This window comes from Orbicella franksi, chromosome 8, assembly GCF_964199315.1.
Source record: "Orbicella franksi chromosome 8, jaOrbFran1.1, whole genome shotgun sequence".
NCBI lineage: Eukaryota > Metazoa > Cnidaria > Anthozoa > Scleractinia > Merulinidae > Orbicella > Orbicella franksi.
This window is the reverse complement of record NC_138152.1, coordinates 2,793,819-2,809,904: the sequence shown is the minus strand read 5'-3', so window position 1 is coordinate 2,809,904 and position 16,086 is coordinate 2,793,819. Positions and strand designations below refer to the sequence as shown.

Sequence of the window (16,086 nt, the reverse complement as noted above, 5' to 3'; positions counted from 1 at the left end):
GAACAAGTGACTTACCTGACCTTTTTAGCCCATATGATTATTTCGAGCGACCAGAACACTTTGTAAAATTTCAATTATTGGATAAAAATCACATCAGATAACAATTTGTACCGTAGGTATAAGGAATGTTGCAAGTAAATTTTCCTGTTAATGTGGATGATGCTGTAAATTGTTGCTTTACTTTAATGTTCGTACACACGAGGGGTAATTTTAAAGTCTCATTAACATCACATCAACATAGCAGCGGAAAAATCTTTTGCAGAGTACACAAGGGGACTTCGCATACCCTCCAGGCGGCGGAGGGGGGTAGGTACTCCCATATAGTAAGCTATATGGGTATGTACCGCTATGAAGACTGTCGTTTTCAGGCAGTTTAGTCTGGGGGTAGGGTATAAAAATCAGACAGTTTGGGTCTAGGACAGGGTATAATTTACCGGGAAAGTGGCCAGTGTATAAATAATTTAGTCTACAACAGGGTTCTTTACCCGGGGGTCTATAATAAAAATTGAAACTCGAAAGTGACTATGTAAGATATTGGTTTAGTTAGCGTATGGTGAGCCACGACAGTGATAAAAGTTCTGCATGGAAAATAGCTAGTCTGCGATAGTGTATGGTGGGGGTTTTTGGTGCCAAGTCTAGAAAGGGGTTAAAATTGTTGCAAAATCAAGCCGATCATGGCTCTATAATATAAGATCTGAGCTCTAGTACCCATATAGCTTATTATATGGTAAGGTTTCTGTGTCCCAATGACCCGCCCCTGCCCAATGATTTACAGAGTTCACCTCAAGGGTCGCATCCCTGCTCAATTTTGTCCCCGCGACATTTGGGGGTTGCGCTCAGGTTTAACATGCCCTGCAGACAAAATCTTCTGTCTTGCTCGAGAGTGAATCCGAGAACACACAGGAGGGGAAGGGTCGCTAGACATTTAATAAAGTTTGCCTCCACTCTTAATAACCAGCAACCTGGTACTCGATTTCAAGAACAACGTTCAGTGTAGAAAGTGACTAGACAAAATCAATCGCCAATATACTAAAACGTCGACGTACAAAAGTCGGCGAATTACGGAATTATATTTGGTCGGCGAACGTAATTATAAACGTTACTTATTCCATTTGGGCGAGGTTTGATTCTTTTTTTTTTTTTTTTTTTGGTGCGGGAAGGGAGAGGAGCGCGGGGAAAATATGACTATTCTATCCTTTTAAAGAGAGATAAAAGTTCTTCAAGGAGTGTTATTCTTTTCGCTTTTCTTGGAACACACACAAATGTATCTGAAAATTTGCCTAAGATATAAAGACTTCGTCATATCCAGTAGAGGCGTATATAGTGGACACAATGTTTAGCACGCACGTCAACTTAGTCTTAAGTTTTCTTTGTGAAACGTTGCCTTTGAACGGTGAGGCGAATGGCCCTAGTGACTTTTCATTCAAGCACATCAAAAGACACCGCTCAACCAAAAAGTGCCAATCAAAAGAATGGTGTCACCAGCCGGCAGATGAACTTCCCATTCAAAAACCAGTCAATGTGAAGAACTTGGCAAATGTCAATTTTCAAAGTCAACAAGTGGATCTTGAAAATCACAACTTACAATGATGTCATAACAACATAAATTAAAAAAACTCTCGAATTGAACTTTTTCATAACAATGCTTTAATTCACCGGTCAAGTTGGTTTTAATCTTTGTTTAGGGTAAATAAGAAACGTTGAAGGACATTCTGTATTTTATCTTCACGCTCTAAAAAAAAATTGCTTTCAATGGTGAAGATGGTGTTTCAGGAGTACATTTCAATCTAATTGCCGTGGGACCAGCGGTATGTCACAGGTTTCTTTACCTGCCATATTGTTTGGGATCATCTCTGTTTTGGCAATAGCAGGTAAGTAGAAAAAAATGTTATTGTGTAGCCACAAAATTACACAAAACTTTGTAAAAATATAGAGAATCAATACTTTCAGTTGAATTTATGACTTTCACCCACAATTTTTTTTCCATTTTCATTATTTTCATCCAAGCATGCTGTCATTGTAAATAAGCGTTGACCTGAAGCTATTCCATAGTATAACCTGCTGTACTTGTAAACCATTTAAACATTGTGTTTAGTCGACCAGTGCATGTGTTTTTAAGTCTCAATTTTAACGTGATAAACAAGCTGGCTTATTATGTTTACGCTCTAGTGTTTGAACCTTTAAAAAAGAGAGAATTTATGGTCTTTATTTTTCAATATTACGTGGAAAATAATTAGACTTAATTACTCCGAGAAGTTTCTGTAATTTTGCAAATAGTAACCTATACTTGAAAGTGCTTTTTTCGTTGTTTTCACTTTCAATCATATTGGTGAGCAATTACAAATCCATTGGCATTTAATTATTCTAAGATCATATTGAAAAATTAAAACACATCCACTTCAAAATAGGGCAAACTTAATTAAATGTACAATAACTTTACACTTTATCTTGATTTACTAACGTTTGTGTTCATCAAAGTGTAAAGCTCTGAAGCACATGTGAAATAACATGGAAACAGGCATATATTTTCTTCCTTTTGAATGAACTACAAAATCTCGTAAGGGCCATATCGAGCTCACTTCTGCGTCTCCTTCAAAGGTGCGAAACTGTTTAAAAGAAAATGTGTTTGATTTTGTAACAATCTCAAAAGATAGAACAATTTACCCAAGGATTCAGAGAGGACTTCAAGATGAAATTTGGATCTTTTTTATTTTGATCTTTTTGCAAAGTGGGTGACGAGAGAGATTTCGGCCCGTGGTCTCGCTGGTCAGCGTGTAGTCAGTACTGTGGATCAGGAGGATTGAGATATCGTGTTCGCTCTTGCATCCGTGATGGAGACTGTCAGGGACGAACTCTTCAAGTGTCCACATGTTACAAAACAAAGTGCTACTGTAAGTTTTGGTTTATAGCCATCGTAGAAATGACGAAGTGTAACAACTTTCGCAGGCTCGTAATACCATTTGTAATCTATTTTCTGAATTACCTGTAGCCTCTAGGCTTAAGACAACTCGGAAATGGCCTATTCTTTTTGTCATCAAAGTGATACAGCTGTTGTTGTTTTGGGAATAGGGGCATTGTTTCTGTTGCTTGTTCTGTTGTGTCGAGTATCGAGTATCGAGTATCGATGAGTATCGAGCCATTAATGTAAAACCCTGTGAGAGCTGCTACCTGACCTTGAAATAAACATTGTCAGATGTGAACACTCCCCACTTGCTACCCGGAACCCCTGATACGAATAGAACACAACGGTTACAAACACAACACAACTGTTGATAGTTGACTCGGCATGCGCCCTCGTCAACTATCACGCGATAGAAATCTCGAGCGCATAATCTAATTATTAAAGAGAGGCTAAACTGAGGTTGTAGATTGATCAAAAACAAGCCATCTTGATGCCAGGCATAGGCGATTACTGTTCTACATTAAAATCGCTGTTTTCGCCTGTTTCTCGGATAAGTTGCACAAATTTTTGCGTTCTCGCAAACTGAAAACTATAAAGAAACCCGCGTGTTTTTCTAATCATAAATATTATATGCGGAGTTCTAAGCCCAAATTGTTTCCAAGTTGGAGATGTATGTTGTATTCATTGTTTGTCGGTTTTTTTGTGTTTTGCTCTGCAGTAAGCTGCAGGCAGTATTTCGAGGACGGTTATGAAATTGATGGAGTGTACAAATTATTTGTTGATGGACCCTGTGAGAGACCTGTGAAAACAGTGTGTGACCAATCACGAAGGTTTGGAGGCGGCTGGACTCTACTGGTAAAATCAGAAATTTGAACAACAGATTACACGCCGTTGTAAAGCACCTTAAAGATTTAATCCTATAATTTTAGTCCTCCATGTACTGTATGACAAATGAGATCAGGTTCTGCTGATTTTCGAATTATTTTACATAAACTTACAATTTATATCTTTTATGGGACCTGAAAACTGCACTATTTTTTTTTCAGAGTAGTGTTTTCCAAATACCGCTCGACAACAACTGATAAAGCAGCTTGGTAAACGGCAAAATAACAATTCTGTCCCTCCTCGTAAGCAACAATGGCGTCGCAACGTGAACATACCCAGTATCTTCACCATTTTCTACGCAAGTTAAGCCGTTTTCAAAACTTGTGTTGTACAATATTTTCAGTTTGAAGGTCACGATTTGTGTTCCAGGGAGTACACATTACTACTGAAAAAATAAATCTTTTAAATTGAAGGAAAGGTTGAAATAATACTTAATTAGTTAACTATAGCAGATACGCAAATACCAAGGACGGTTTACGAACGATAAAGCTCAGAACGTTATAGTCTAAATCACTCTTTATAGGTAACTATAACTATAATTATTTTCTGTCTACAACGATTCAGGTGCAAGCGGTCACTAACAAAGGATGGAACGACAGAACAGTACTTCAGCGTAACGCGTACGCCACTGCAAGGGAAATCGGCAGGGCAGACTTTTCCATATTAGGAAAAGCTGACGCTATCAAGCACGACCCAACAAACAGCAGTCCCTTTCTGTACCGCCTTGATGCAAATCAACCAGGCAGGTGGGGCGGAGTTTGGCAGGCTCCGAATCACTACACGTTTACTGGGAAATTTGCTAATTTTACTGGAGTCACGATGCTTAAGAAATTCGACAACTGGAAAAGCGGACCTTTTGCCATAAGCGATCGAATGCCCTGGTTGCCAAGGCTAGACGATTTGGCTCTGCTGACAACCAATGACAAACTGATAGAGCAAATACCCTGGGGAACAATAGTCTCGCGTCACTTGTGGCCTTATAACCCTGCTCCCTGGATTTTCTTGGACATGATATATCCTGGCAAAATATGGTACTGGTTAAAGGAAGGGAAGAAAGGTATGTTAAAGTATTTTTGTCAACCCAAGTAAGGAACAAATAATTTCTGCGATACAAGAACGAGATACATCGCTTTTTGTGCGCGAGATACATTTTTGCACCCTCACGTTTTACATCGTATAGTTTTGCAAGCTCAATTTTTTTGGATTAACGACTTTTACGTTGAGCATTAAGACAATTCAAGTCAGGCCTTTCCACAAATATCACGTAAAACCGCCTAATTATCTTTCCGGTGATTCTGCAAAACTTTTCTAAATATCTCGAAAAACCCTCTTAATATATATCTCGCATTTTTATTTTCAAAATAAACTGCTTTTGAATTACTTAGGCTAGAGTTTTTAAACTGTTCTTGTGCAGGAGCCCTGTCTTGTAGTAGTTGGAGCTGGGGAGCAAGATTCTGGCAATTCGGTGTTACCACCATCTACCGTTTTGGGAAATAGCTGCTTTAGCGCTTTTAGTCGAGATAGAATACATTTTTCAAGTGGAAAATCGCTAAACTTAATATTTTTGTCATAGAGCTGAGTATTGTTTCAAGAAAATAGCGAAGAAAACACAGCATACACAGGGTTAATTAAGCTCCGAAAAGTTCCAAATATTTCTAAATATCCCCAAATTTTCTAAATATCTTAATATTTTTTTAAATATCTTGGAAACTTCTAAATATCCCCCAAAATATCCGGATATTTGTGGAATGGCCTAATTCAAGAGTAAGTAAAGTGATGTGGTCTCAAGCAGTTTAAGGTAATTCTAACTTTTAATCCTGTAGATGAAATTCCAGTGTGAGCATTACTTTCATGTGGTGCTGTTTGTTAAAAAACAAATTCTGCATTGGTTCTTACTTTAAAGTTTGTTGATGGAACGCTAACATTAGTGTCATGTCATATTTCATGTAGAACGATTTATCATTCTGTAGGAGGTTCGTCCTTATAAAGCTGTAGATAATACCGGTTAGTATGACCATTTCGCTCATATATCCTACATACATTGAATTTTATTACTGTCTCCCAACTAACATTATTGATTTAATAGAGCCTACTAGAACGCTTTTTCTCTACATGGTAGAAAATTGATTTAATGCCTGAAGGACAGCAAAAATTCCTTTTTAAGTAGTTTGCTAGCTGTACACTTTCTTCTAGCAGCAAATTAACCGTCTGGTCTTCATTGGGTACCTGCGCTTATAAAGAGTAACATACATTAAATATTTTCTCAGATTACAAAGAACCAGACATTGCTTGTCCTGTCGAAACACCTTTGCCAGGTAGAGTGACACTTTTTTTCACGTATATCTCATTAATTATGTTTGGGTTGGCGTCTTATCATTAAAAACTCCGCGGCATGACTATGATGGCAATCAGAAACTTCTCTGAACTTTTCTATCAAAGGGTTCGCATGAGGAATATTTATCAGTCAGTTTAACGGTTTCAAAGCCTTAGCACCAAAACATGCCTACTAATGTTTAATGTGGAATTCTTAATTTTAAGGTAGAGGTAAGCGCAAAACGTTAAATATTAGTGAACCCCACGCGCAGCAAAAATAATTGAAACTATTTTCTTAAAACCAACAGTAGACCTAGTGCATAAACCATCAGCAGTTTAGGAAGATGCGTTGATATTTCGATTTTGATTTATTTTTTGGGTAGTCTCTATTTCGGAGGTGCAGTTTGTATTGAAGAAATGATTGAGTTTATATCTGGAGTAGACCGTGCGGCTAGAAGGGAGCAAATGCTGTCTGTGAAATTATTTCCATATAAACAAAATAGAAAGCAAAAAAAATACAATCGCCATAAAACATTACAGTTCCCTGAACATGCAAAACCAAATCCTGCTATTAAGGATTAATTAAAACTGGAAAAAAATCATAACCTCTCTTTATGCTCAAACCGTCCAAACTTATTGAAAACTAGAATGCGGAAAAAGTATAACTACTGGAGGGCTTTTTTCTGCCAATAAAATATTTAGGACCCAATTTTCTTGGAGAAGGGAAGGCAGGAGGGGGAAGAAACTTATCCTATACTAATCATTTGTATCCTTGTTGCTTTAATGAAGTTCACGGAGGGTACAGTGCTTGGTCTGCATGGAGCACATGCAGCAAAACCTGTTCAACCGGTTACAAGGTCAGAGCAAGATACTGTAACAACCCGCGACCTGCAAATGGCGGGAAAGACTGTTCTGAACTGGGCCCGTCACGTGAAACACTCGTGTGCAAACCGTGGCCACCATGTGATGGTAAGAATGGCATATGGGATGTCGCTCTTATTCGTTATAATGCCCAATACACAAACATTAAAACGTATTAATGGGCTGTGCATTGAAGATATACGGCAAACTTTGTAACTGACGATCAGTGCGTTGCCCTCAAATCTTACTACGTTTGAGTAATGGGTCGCTAATTTAATGTAAGAGTCACTAGTTCTAGGTGCCACTACTTTTGGGTCCCTGAAACGTGCAAAATACTGTGGAAAAATCCATCTTTATGAACAAGAAAGTTAATCTTTGCTAAAGGTGTAAGTTCTTATTTGTAAACAGGATGTAACTTGTTGAAAATAATTTAATCTTTTGCGTGCGTAAAATCAAAGTCCATGGTGGCACTAACGTTACACTAACTTGATATCACTTGCCAACAGTTCAGCGAGCGTGTTCCACTACACAAAAGAGGACTTTGGATGATACTGATTTCTTTACAATGATTCACTCTCTTAGGTTCTCCCAAGCACAGTCCTCTTCGAAGCCCCAATGGATTATGCTTAATTCCCAAATCCCGCTCATGCGCAGTGAATGAATCAGAAGTCCTCGTATTTGATACAGACTGCATTAGCGACTCCACTTGGTTCCTTCTACGCGATGACGGCTCCCTTCAGCACGCATGCTCAGAGATGTGTGTTAAGCCACTGACAAATGACAGCGTCCCCACTGAGGGCACTCAAGTCGGGTTATCGTTTCATGCCTGTGATGACCGTGTACACAGGTCAGAGATGAAATATTCAGTTCTTTAACATTCCAACGTACATGTATCAAATTATTGCTACGGTGTACCAAATTAAATTCAAATGTAGATTCAGAACTAAGGAAGCTTACATTGTAAACTAGGATAGTTTGATAACAAAAATAACAACAACCAACAGGTAAACAGTCTGAACCAAAGTTCTAAAGGGTTTTCAAGAGGATTGGGAAATAATTTGAACAAAGAACAGCGGCGCCCCTATCAACGAGAAGAAACCGCTCCCTCGCACTTACTTGCCGTTGATTTTGAAATCAATAAAACGGCAGTAAGCGCGGAGTTATATATAGCGTGAGCAATAACAAACGGCTTTTGCAACTCTGATGAAGGTGGACAGAAGCCACCGAAAATTCAGTAATGGATCGGATTTAAAAGAAGTTTATTATGAGAGAATGCCTATCAGCGATCGCAACACTGGAAGCACTATTTTTACTCACAACAAAGAACATAAAGTTAGACTAATTTTTAAAACTACGCTATCTAGGCAATGCAGGATCTTGAATTAGTAGGCTTTCTGGGTTAAGGGAGCCATGTAAGGAGGGCATCTGTTGTACAGGGCATCAATTAGCAGTTTTTGCAAGTGTATGTTAGTAGGTCATAAACATTAACGTCGAAACTAAACCTCAAAGCATCATCATAATCGTATTATTTAACCTTCGTGATATTGCTGGTAATTTAGATTCCAAAAGACTAAAGGTATGGCTTATGGGAAAGCCATCCAGTACCTTACTGGAGGATTATGCCTGCAGTCAGTCAGTAGTAACACACCGGCCGAAGGAGATGTGGTAGTCTTAGGCAGGAAATGTGCCGAAGGATGGGATGCGTTTAAACGGGTTTTTACCCTTCCAAATCCTGGTAAAGGCTTTTAGTTCATTGATCAATCAATTCATAGCAAGTAAAAATGTATCATCCAAAATTTAATTTGCTAAGCTAAGCAACATAAACGTAAAACTCCAGAAAAAGGCACAAATATATGTATTCAGATGGAGGGAACTGTTCATACGCCAACTTCTCGGCACTCACTCACTCACAAGCTGGCAACAAAGGTCTCCCACCGCTCTCTGAATATGGCCAACCTTAGGATAGTGTTCCCTATGGGTTAAACCCTAAAACTTCTCCTACTTCGTATTGTATTTTGCTTCTTTTCAGCGGATTATGAACATGTCATTTTACTGTGGAAAAGTCAATATCAATATTTTGCAGCAACGTACTATGTGCTTCAATGTCAAAAAAAGAATAAATTTAAAAAAAAAAAATCTAAATATCATTGGTCATGAATGGCATTGTGATCCAGGTGTACAGAGGTACTGATGTAGGTCTCTTTTTTGTAAGTAATGAACCACCCGTAGGATATATGTATTCATCTTTGTTTATCAATGTCGTCCAGATTGTAGTTACGGCCTGCAGACTGGATTCATGAGTGACTCACGCCTTAGCAGCAGTTCTGTGCTAAACAGCAATTTTGTGGCGCCTTATGGAAGACTTCGAAACAGAACGAGCGCTTGGTGCGCGAGAGGGTATGAACGCAGTTCATTACACTTGCTCCCAAACTACAACATTAGTGCTAGCAGGCAGTAGCAAATTCTTGAGAATTTATCCTACTAGCATTGACAAACAACCCGAGAGTTTTTCTTGTCATCTGTTTACTCATATTTTTGGAATATCACATCGGACAGCGACCCATAAAAATTTATGAACGATAATTCTTATCATTTCTAGGGGTGACACAAATCCATACTTTCAAGTTGACCTGGGCTACGCGGACGAAATAAAAGGCGTGGCTACCCAGGGACAGGAAGCTGACTACTGGTTTGTGCGCAAGTTCACATTGAGTTTTAGTCTGGATGGTTCTGCATGGTTTAATTACACAGAAAATGGACTAGGTACTAAGGTACGAGAGACAAATATGTTATCACTGTCCTCTCTTCAAACGATTTGCCTGCATTCAAAGTTTCACGGACAATTTGGCGTCCAGTATGTTATATTTATCTTAAGTTATTTTTGTTACCAACGGTCGGGGTAGTGGATTCCACTTGTAATATCATGTACGGTGTCCGTTAAGGGGAATAGAGCTTGAGGTTGCTGGTTTTTTTTTTTCTTTTAATGAGATGTAAAGAAAATGGAATACTTGAAGCAAAAGAAGTGGAAAAGAACTTTCCACATTTTAACACGTAAACTGAAGCTTACCCGTCGACACTGGCAACTGCAAGGTTACTCAAACGCAAAAACAAAACAACAACAACAAATTCATCGCACTTAACAAGAATGCTAGTTCATCAACGCGAGTGCTCAAAAACAACGAAATAGCAGGAACAGAATGTCCCAAAATTAACGACATAAGAAAAAATGTTCTCTTGTTTTGTATGTCTGATATCTGTTTATTCGATCTTGTGAACTACACTCTTACATCTAATTTAATTTGTGAACCACATTTCAGGTATTCGATGGCACCACACATCCACTGCTGGTAAAGCCCAGTCCAATAGAACCCTCTGTGATTGCTCGGTATGTCCGAATTAACCCGGTGCAGTGGTATCAGAAGCCATGCCTTAGAATGGAGTTGTACAGATGTTCACTTAGAAATGGTAACATATTGCTTCAGAGATTTACAGTCGTAAAGATTAATCTGTGTTTTTGAGTTTTCATGGTCTGGTCGTTTGAAATGTAAAGATTGGCATTCAGATGGCCAAAAAATTGTAAGCTTCAAACACAAGCACAACATCATTAAATACTTCAGAGTCGATTGATTTTAAGCCTCAATTCCTACTATCTTTTCTTTTTAATCAAACTGTGAAGGTCTTTGGACGTTTTAGTTTCATACATTTTTTTTTCATTTTCCCTACCTGGAACTAGCCTTGAGGAGCCACAGACAATTAAAATCGATAGAAACCTGCATGGCAAGAAGGTAGTAAAAGGCAGATATGATTTACTGACACGAAGACTATGTGCATCGCTTTCTGTTGATCTTTTGAAATAATTGTTTCTGATTGGTTTGCCTATCGGTTTTTTGGTGGTTTGCAGTCACGTGATAAAAACTGCTTTCTTGGTCATGATGAATTGAATTAGGTAGAATTGCAAAATTAGGCAAACAAAGAACACAACCTTACAAAATTCCAAGGTCAGAAAGTTGCTCGTATCAAAGTTCTGAGTGATTGAAAATGTTAATTTTTGGCCAATTAGGAAACTTTCCTACAAATGTCTTATTGCGTGCATCTTAAGACTCGTTTAAACTGCTTGCTTCTACACTGATAATGTTATTGTTGTTGTTGTTGTTGTTGTTGATATTGTTCCGTTGCATATATTTTCAGCTGATCCTTACGAGCTCTGACATATTAAGACGAAGAAACGTCGATAATACGGCAAGCCAAGATTCGAGGGTATTTCAACATGTGTCACACAAAATAAAGTCCAGAACCTGCTTTGCACCTGTTGGGATTTACAGGCCTGTAACGGAACTTACACCACGACTTGAGGAGAGATCGAGTGAGCTGTAATTACATCGTGGGCCATGGGTTAACCTACAGGGAAAATACAGAAACTCAAAGAATTTAATGTTGCTTTTTACTTATGAAATAAGTCAGTAGACAGAGTAAGGGACCTGACCATCAGAGACCCTCTGGGGAAAAAGGAAGGAAAGTTCCTCACACCGTCTGAATGGACCTTTAAAAAACGATGGATCTCGCAAAACTTTCACAGGTCGCCGGGACCGTTTTTTAACGCAATTTAAAAAGCCAAAAATGTCTCCGGCTCAAAAAGAATAATGCAAGTCTTGCATTTGCCATTCATAACCTCTAAATCTCGAAGTTTCAATATTCGGCACGCTAAATCTTTTATTTCCAAATTTGGAATTTTCAAAATTTGCATTTGGTAGGCGAAATCTTGAATTTCCAAATCCAGAATTTTCAATGTTTGGCAAATCAAATCTTGAATTTCCAAATTTTGAATTTTCAATATTTGATAGGCCAAATCTTAAATGTCCAAATCTTGAATTTTTTAATATTTGGCGAGCCAATTCTTGAATTTCCAAATTTTGAATTTTCAATATTCGGCAGGCGAAATCTTGAATGTCCAAATCTCGAATTTTCAATATTTGACAGGCCAAATCTTAAATTTCGAAATCTTCAATTTTCAAATCTTGAACTGTCATATTTGGCAGGGAAGATCTTGAATTTTCAATATTTGGCATCCCAAACCCTAAATTTTTAATATCAAGCAAGCCCAATCCTGACAAGCCAAATCTTGAATTTCCAAATCTCGAAGTTTCAATATTGGGCACAACAAATCCTGAAGTTTCAATATTTGGCAAGCCAAATCTTGAATTTGCAATATTTGGCAAGCCAAATCTTAAATTTCCAAATCTTGAAGTTTCAATGCTTAGCAAGAAAAGTCTTGAATTTCCAAATCAAGGAGTACGTAGTGAATAGTCTTTCAAACACCGCGGGCCTCGCAAAATTTTCGTCGAATTTCACAATTCTTAAAGTTTCGCTTTTGAAAGCACTTACAAGTCCGGCCTCACAATTTAAAAAGTCACCAATATCTCGGGCGCGACAAATAAAACGCTAGTATCACAATTACCATTCACCACCTTTACTAAGGCCAGGTATTCAGAACAAAGAGGCGATTTTTTCTCAAGTTAATTTTTTTAGGTTACGAAAACACGTTACACTTTGGTAATAGTATCCAGAGAACTGACGTAATATTCTAAAAATGTATTCATTTTATGTACAAAAGCACTCGATGACAATTTACTGTACTGTAGTCACAAAGCTCTTATTTCTGGGCCTGTTTTAGCTTCTGGTATCTTTTTAAAAGTGGAATAAAACTTGAGCTACAACTTTATCGGTATTCTTTGGAATCGATCAAATTTTTCAGGCATGCATGCTTTCACTTGGGACTCCCGCGATCATACGTTGCACAGCGCAGTTCTACTGCTGTTTTTGCGTTCTATGGTATGAGGCACTATCGAACTTATTTAGAACCAGTATTTCCTATTGAAGGAAAGTGGATTCTCAGTTTATTTCACTGAGAATATTCGAGATGCCTTTCCCGCTACTCATTAAAAATTAAAATTTGATTCAAGAGTAGATATTTGATGTTCCTTCTAGAGAAAAGTGAATTGAAAATATAAAAATGTGCGATTTCTTTCCTATAGGGAGACGAAACTCACAGAAGATAAAAAGTATAAAACAGCAATGAAAAAAACCGTCTAAAAAGGTTGCCTCTCTCAGGAAAAAAGGTTTCAAGCGCCGCAGAAAATAAAATCTGCAGAACAGGAACTCGGTAAACAGCAGCTGTTTCAGTAACGCCCTTTATACTATTTTTCTGTAGTAATATTTTCTCGTACCTTTAATGAATTAATAAAAACAAATTAAATAGATCTCTCCACTTTGAATTGTTCGCAGTAATAAGAACAAACAACATAATGGACAAGTCGGTCAACATTCTCATAGTTTTATCTGTTGCCAGTAAGGATAACCCTCCTTCAACGGTTGGTGGTACAAATTACCCATATAGCTATCATGGTCGAAGCAGGCCTACCGGCCCTATCGATATGCTATGTTTATAGATCTCTTGGTAATAAAGATTACCCTAAATAATCGGTTGGTGGTAACGAATACCCTTATTGAATGGTTCGTGGTGAAAAATACCCTTATTGATTGGTTGAAGGTAAGGATTTATCCCCTTATTGATCAGCTGGTAGTAAAGATTACCCTTATTGAATTGACGGCAGCAAAGAATACCCTAATTGATTTGAACATTACCTTATTGTTCAGTTGGCGGTAAATATTACCCTTATTGATCAGTTGGTGGTAAAGATTACCCTTATTAATCGGTTTTTGGGAAAGATTACCGTCATTGATTGGCTGGTGGTATAGATTACACTTATTGATTGGTTGGTGGTAAAGATTACCCTCAGTGATTGGTTGGACTGGTAAACATTAAGCTTATTGATCGGTTGGTGGTAAAGATTAAGCTTATTGATCGGTTGGTGGTGAAGATTACCTTATTAATCAGTTAATGGTAGAGATTATTTTTATTGATTGGATGGTAATGAAGTTTACCCAGATAGATCGGTTGGTGGCCAAGATTACCCTTATTGATCGGTTAGTGGTAAAGTTACCCTTATCGATCAGTTGGTAATATGGTTACCGTTATTGATGGGTAGGTCGTAAAGATCACCTTTATTGATTGGTTGGTGGCAAAGTTATCCTTCTCGATTGGTTGGTGGTAGACTACCTATCTTGATCGGGTGGGAGTAAAGCTACCTCTTTTGATCAGTTGGAGGTGAAGATCACCTTTATTGATTGGTTGGTGGTAAAGCTACCCTTATTGATTGGTTGGTGGTAGACTACCTTTTTAATCGGGTGGTGGTAAAGTTCCCTTTATTGATCGGTTGAAGTTAAAGAATACCCTCTTTGATCAGTTGGTGGTAAAGTTACCCTTATTGATCAGTTGGTTGTGAAGATAACCCCTATTGACTGGTTGGTGGTTAAGATTACCTTAATTGATAGGTTCGTGGTAAAGATTACCGTTATCAATCAGGTTGTGGTAAAGATTACGTTAATCGATTGTTCGGTGGTAAAGATTACCTTTATTGATCGGTTCATGGTAATGATTACCTTCATTGATCGGTTGGTGGTAATGATTACCTTTATTGAGCGGTTGGTGGTAAAGATCACCTTATTGATCAGTTGGTGGTAAAGATCACCCTTATTGATCTGTGGTGGCAAAAGGTACCCTTATTGATCAGTTGGTGGTAAAGATTACCTTTATTGATCGGTTGGTGGTAAAGATCACCCTTATTGATCGGTTGGTGGTAAAGATCACCCTTATTGATCGGTTGGTAGTAAAGTTACCCTTATTGGTCGTTTGGCTGTAAAGATTACCTTTATTGATAGGTAGTTGTTAAGGATTACCCTTATTGATCTGTTGGTGGTAAAGATTACCTTTATTGATTATTTGGTGTTAAAGATTGTGTTTATTGATCGGTTGGAGGCAAAGTTACCCTTATTGATGGGCAGGTGGTAGAAATTACCTTCATTGCTGTTGGTGGTAAAGATTTCCTTTATTGATAGGTTGGTGGTATAAAGATTACCTTTATTGAGTGGTTGGTGATAAAAATTGCTGTTTCTGATCGGTGGTGGTAAAGATCAGCCTTATTGATCGGTTGGGCGAAAAGATTACCTTTATTGATCGGTTGGTGGTAAAGGTCACCCTTATTGATGGCTTGTTAACCAGTTCGTGGTAAAGATTACCTTTGTTGATCGGTTGGTGGCAAACAGTGCCTTTATCAATCGTTTGGTGGTAAACATTACCTTCATTGATCGGTTGGTGGTAAAGATTACCCTTATTGATCTGTTGGTGGTAAAGATTACTTTTATTGATCGGGTGGTGGTAAACATTACTTTTATTGATCGGTTGGTGGTAAAGATTCCTTTTATTGATTGTTGGTGGAAAAAGGTTATCCTTATTGAGCAATTGGTGCTAAAGATTACCCTTATTGAGCGGTTAGTGGTACTTAAAGATTACTTTTATTGCCCGGGTGGTGGTAAAGATTACCTTTAGTAATCGGTTTGTGGTAAAAATTAGTTTTATTGATGGGTTGGTGGTAAAGATTACACTTATTGATCTGTTGGTGGTAAAGATCCCCCTTATTGATCGATTAGTGGTAAATATCACCGTTATTGATCAGTTGGCGGTAAAGATTACCTTTAATGATCAGTTGGTGGTAAGGATTACCTTTATTGATTGGTTGGTGGTAAAGATAACCTTTATTGCTCAGTTAGTGGTAAAGGTTACCCTTATTGATCGGTTGGTGGTAAAGATTACCTTTATTAATCTCTTAATGGTAAAGATTACCCTTACTGATTAGTTGGCGGTAAAGATCACCCTTATTGATCGGTTGGTGGTAAAGATTATTGTTGTTGATCGGTTGGCGGTCGATCAGTTAGTGGTAAAGATTACCTTTATTGATCGGCTAGCGGTAAAGATTACAGTTTTTGATCGGTTGGTGGTAAAGGTTACCCTTATTGATTGGTTGGTGGTAAAGATTATTGTTGTTGATCGGTTGGTGGTAAGGATTACCTTTATTGATCAGTTGATGGAAAAGATCACATGTACCCTTATTTATTGGTTTGTGGGAACAATTACCTTTATTGATCAGTTGGTGGTAAATACTACATGTACACTTATTGATCGGTTGGTGGTAACGATTACATGTACCCTTATCGATCGGTAGGTGATA

General features: G+C 38.0%; 1 protein-coding gene across 5 annotated transcripts; it reads left to right on the top strand.

Moving 5' to 3' along the window:
- Window positions 1–2,725: 2,725 nt before the first annotated feature.
- On the top strand, window positions 2,726–12,885 carry LOC145495434 (uncharacterized). Of its 5 annotated transcripts, none has more exons than XM_081475047.1 (10): window positions 2,726–2,891; window positions 3,621–3,757; window positions 4,352–4,844; window positions 6,055–6,102; window positions 6,890–7,069; window positions 7,544–7,808; window positions 8,521–8,696; window positions 9,229–9,358; window positions 9,561–9,732; window positions 10,279–10,778. In XM_081475047.1, exons 3-10 carry the CDS (start codon window positions 4,607–4,609, stop codon window positions 10,477–10,479), a joined length of 1,410 nt encoding a protein of 469 aa, XP_081331173.1. In that variant the 5' UTR covers window positions 2,726–2,891; window positions 3,621–3,757; window positions 4,352–4,606; the 3' UTR covers window positions 10,480–10,778. The 5 variants fall into 5 exon arrangements, with proteins under 5 accessions (XP_081331173.1, XP_081331170.1, XP_081331169.1 ...); XM_081475044.1 differs by lacking the exon at window positions 2,726–2,891 and adding an exon at window positions 11,150–12,885 and having other exon boundaries at window positions 3,440–3,757; window positions 10,279–10,426; XM_081475043.1 differs by lacking the exon at window positions 2,726–2,891 and having other exon boundaries at window positions 3,440–3,757.
- Window positions 12,886–16,086: the final 3,201 nt, after the last annotated feature.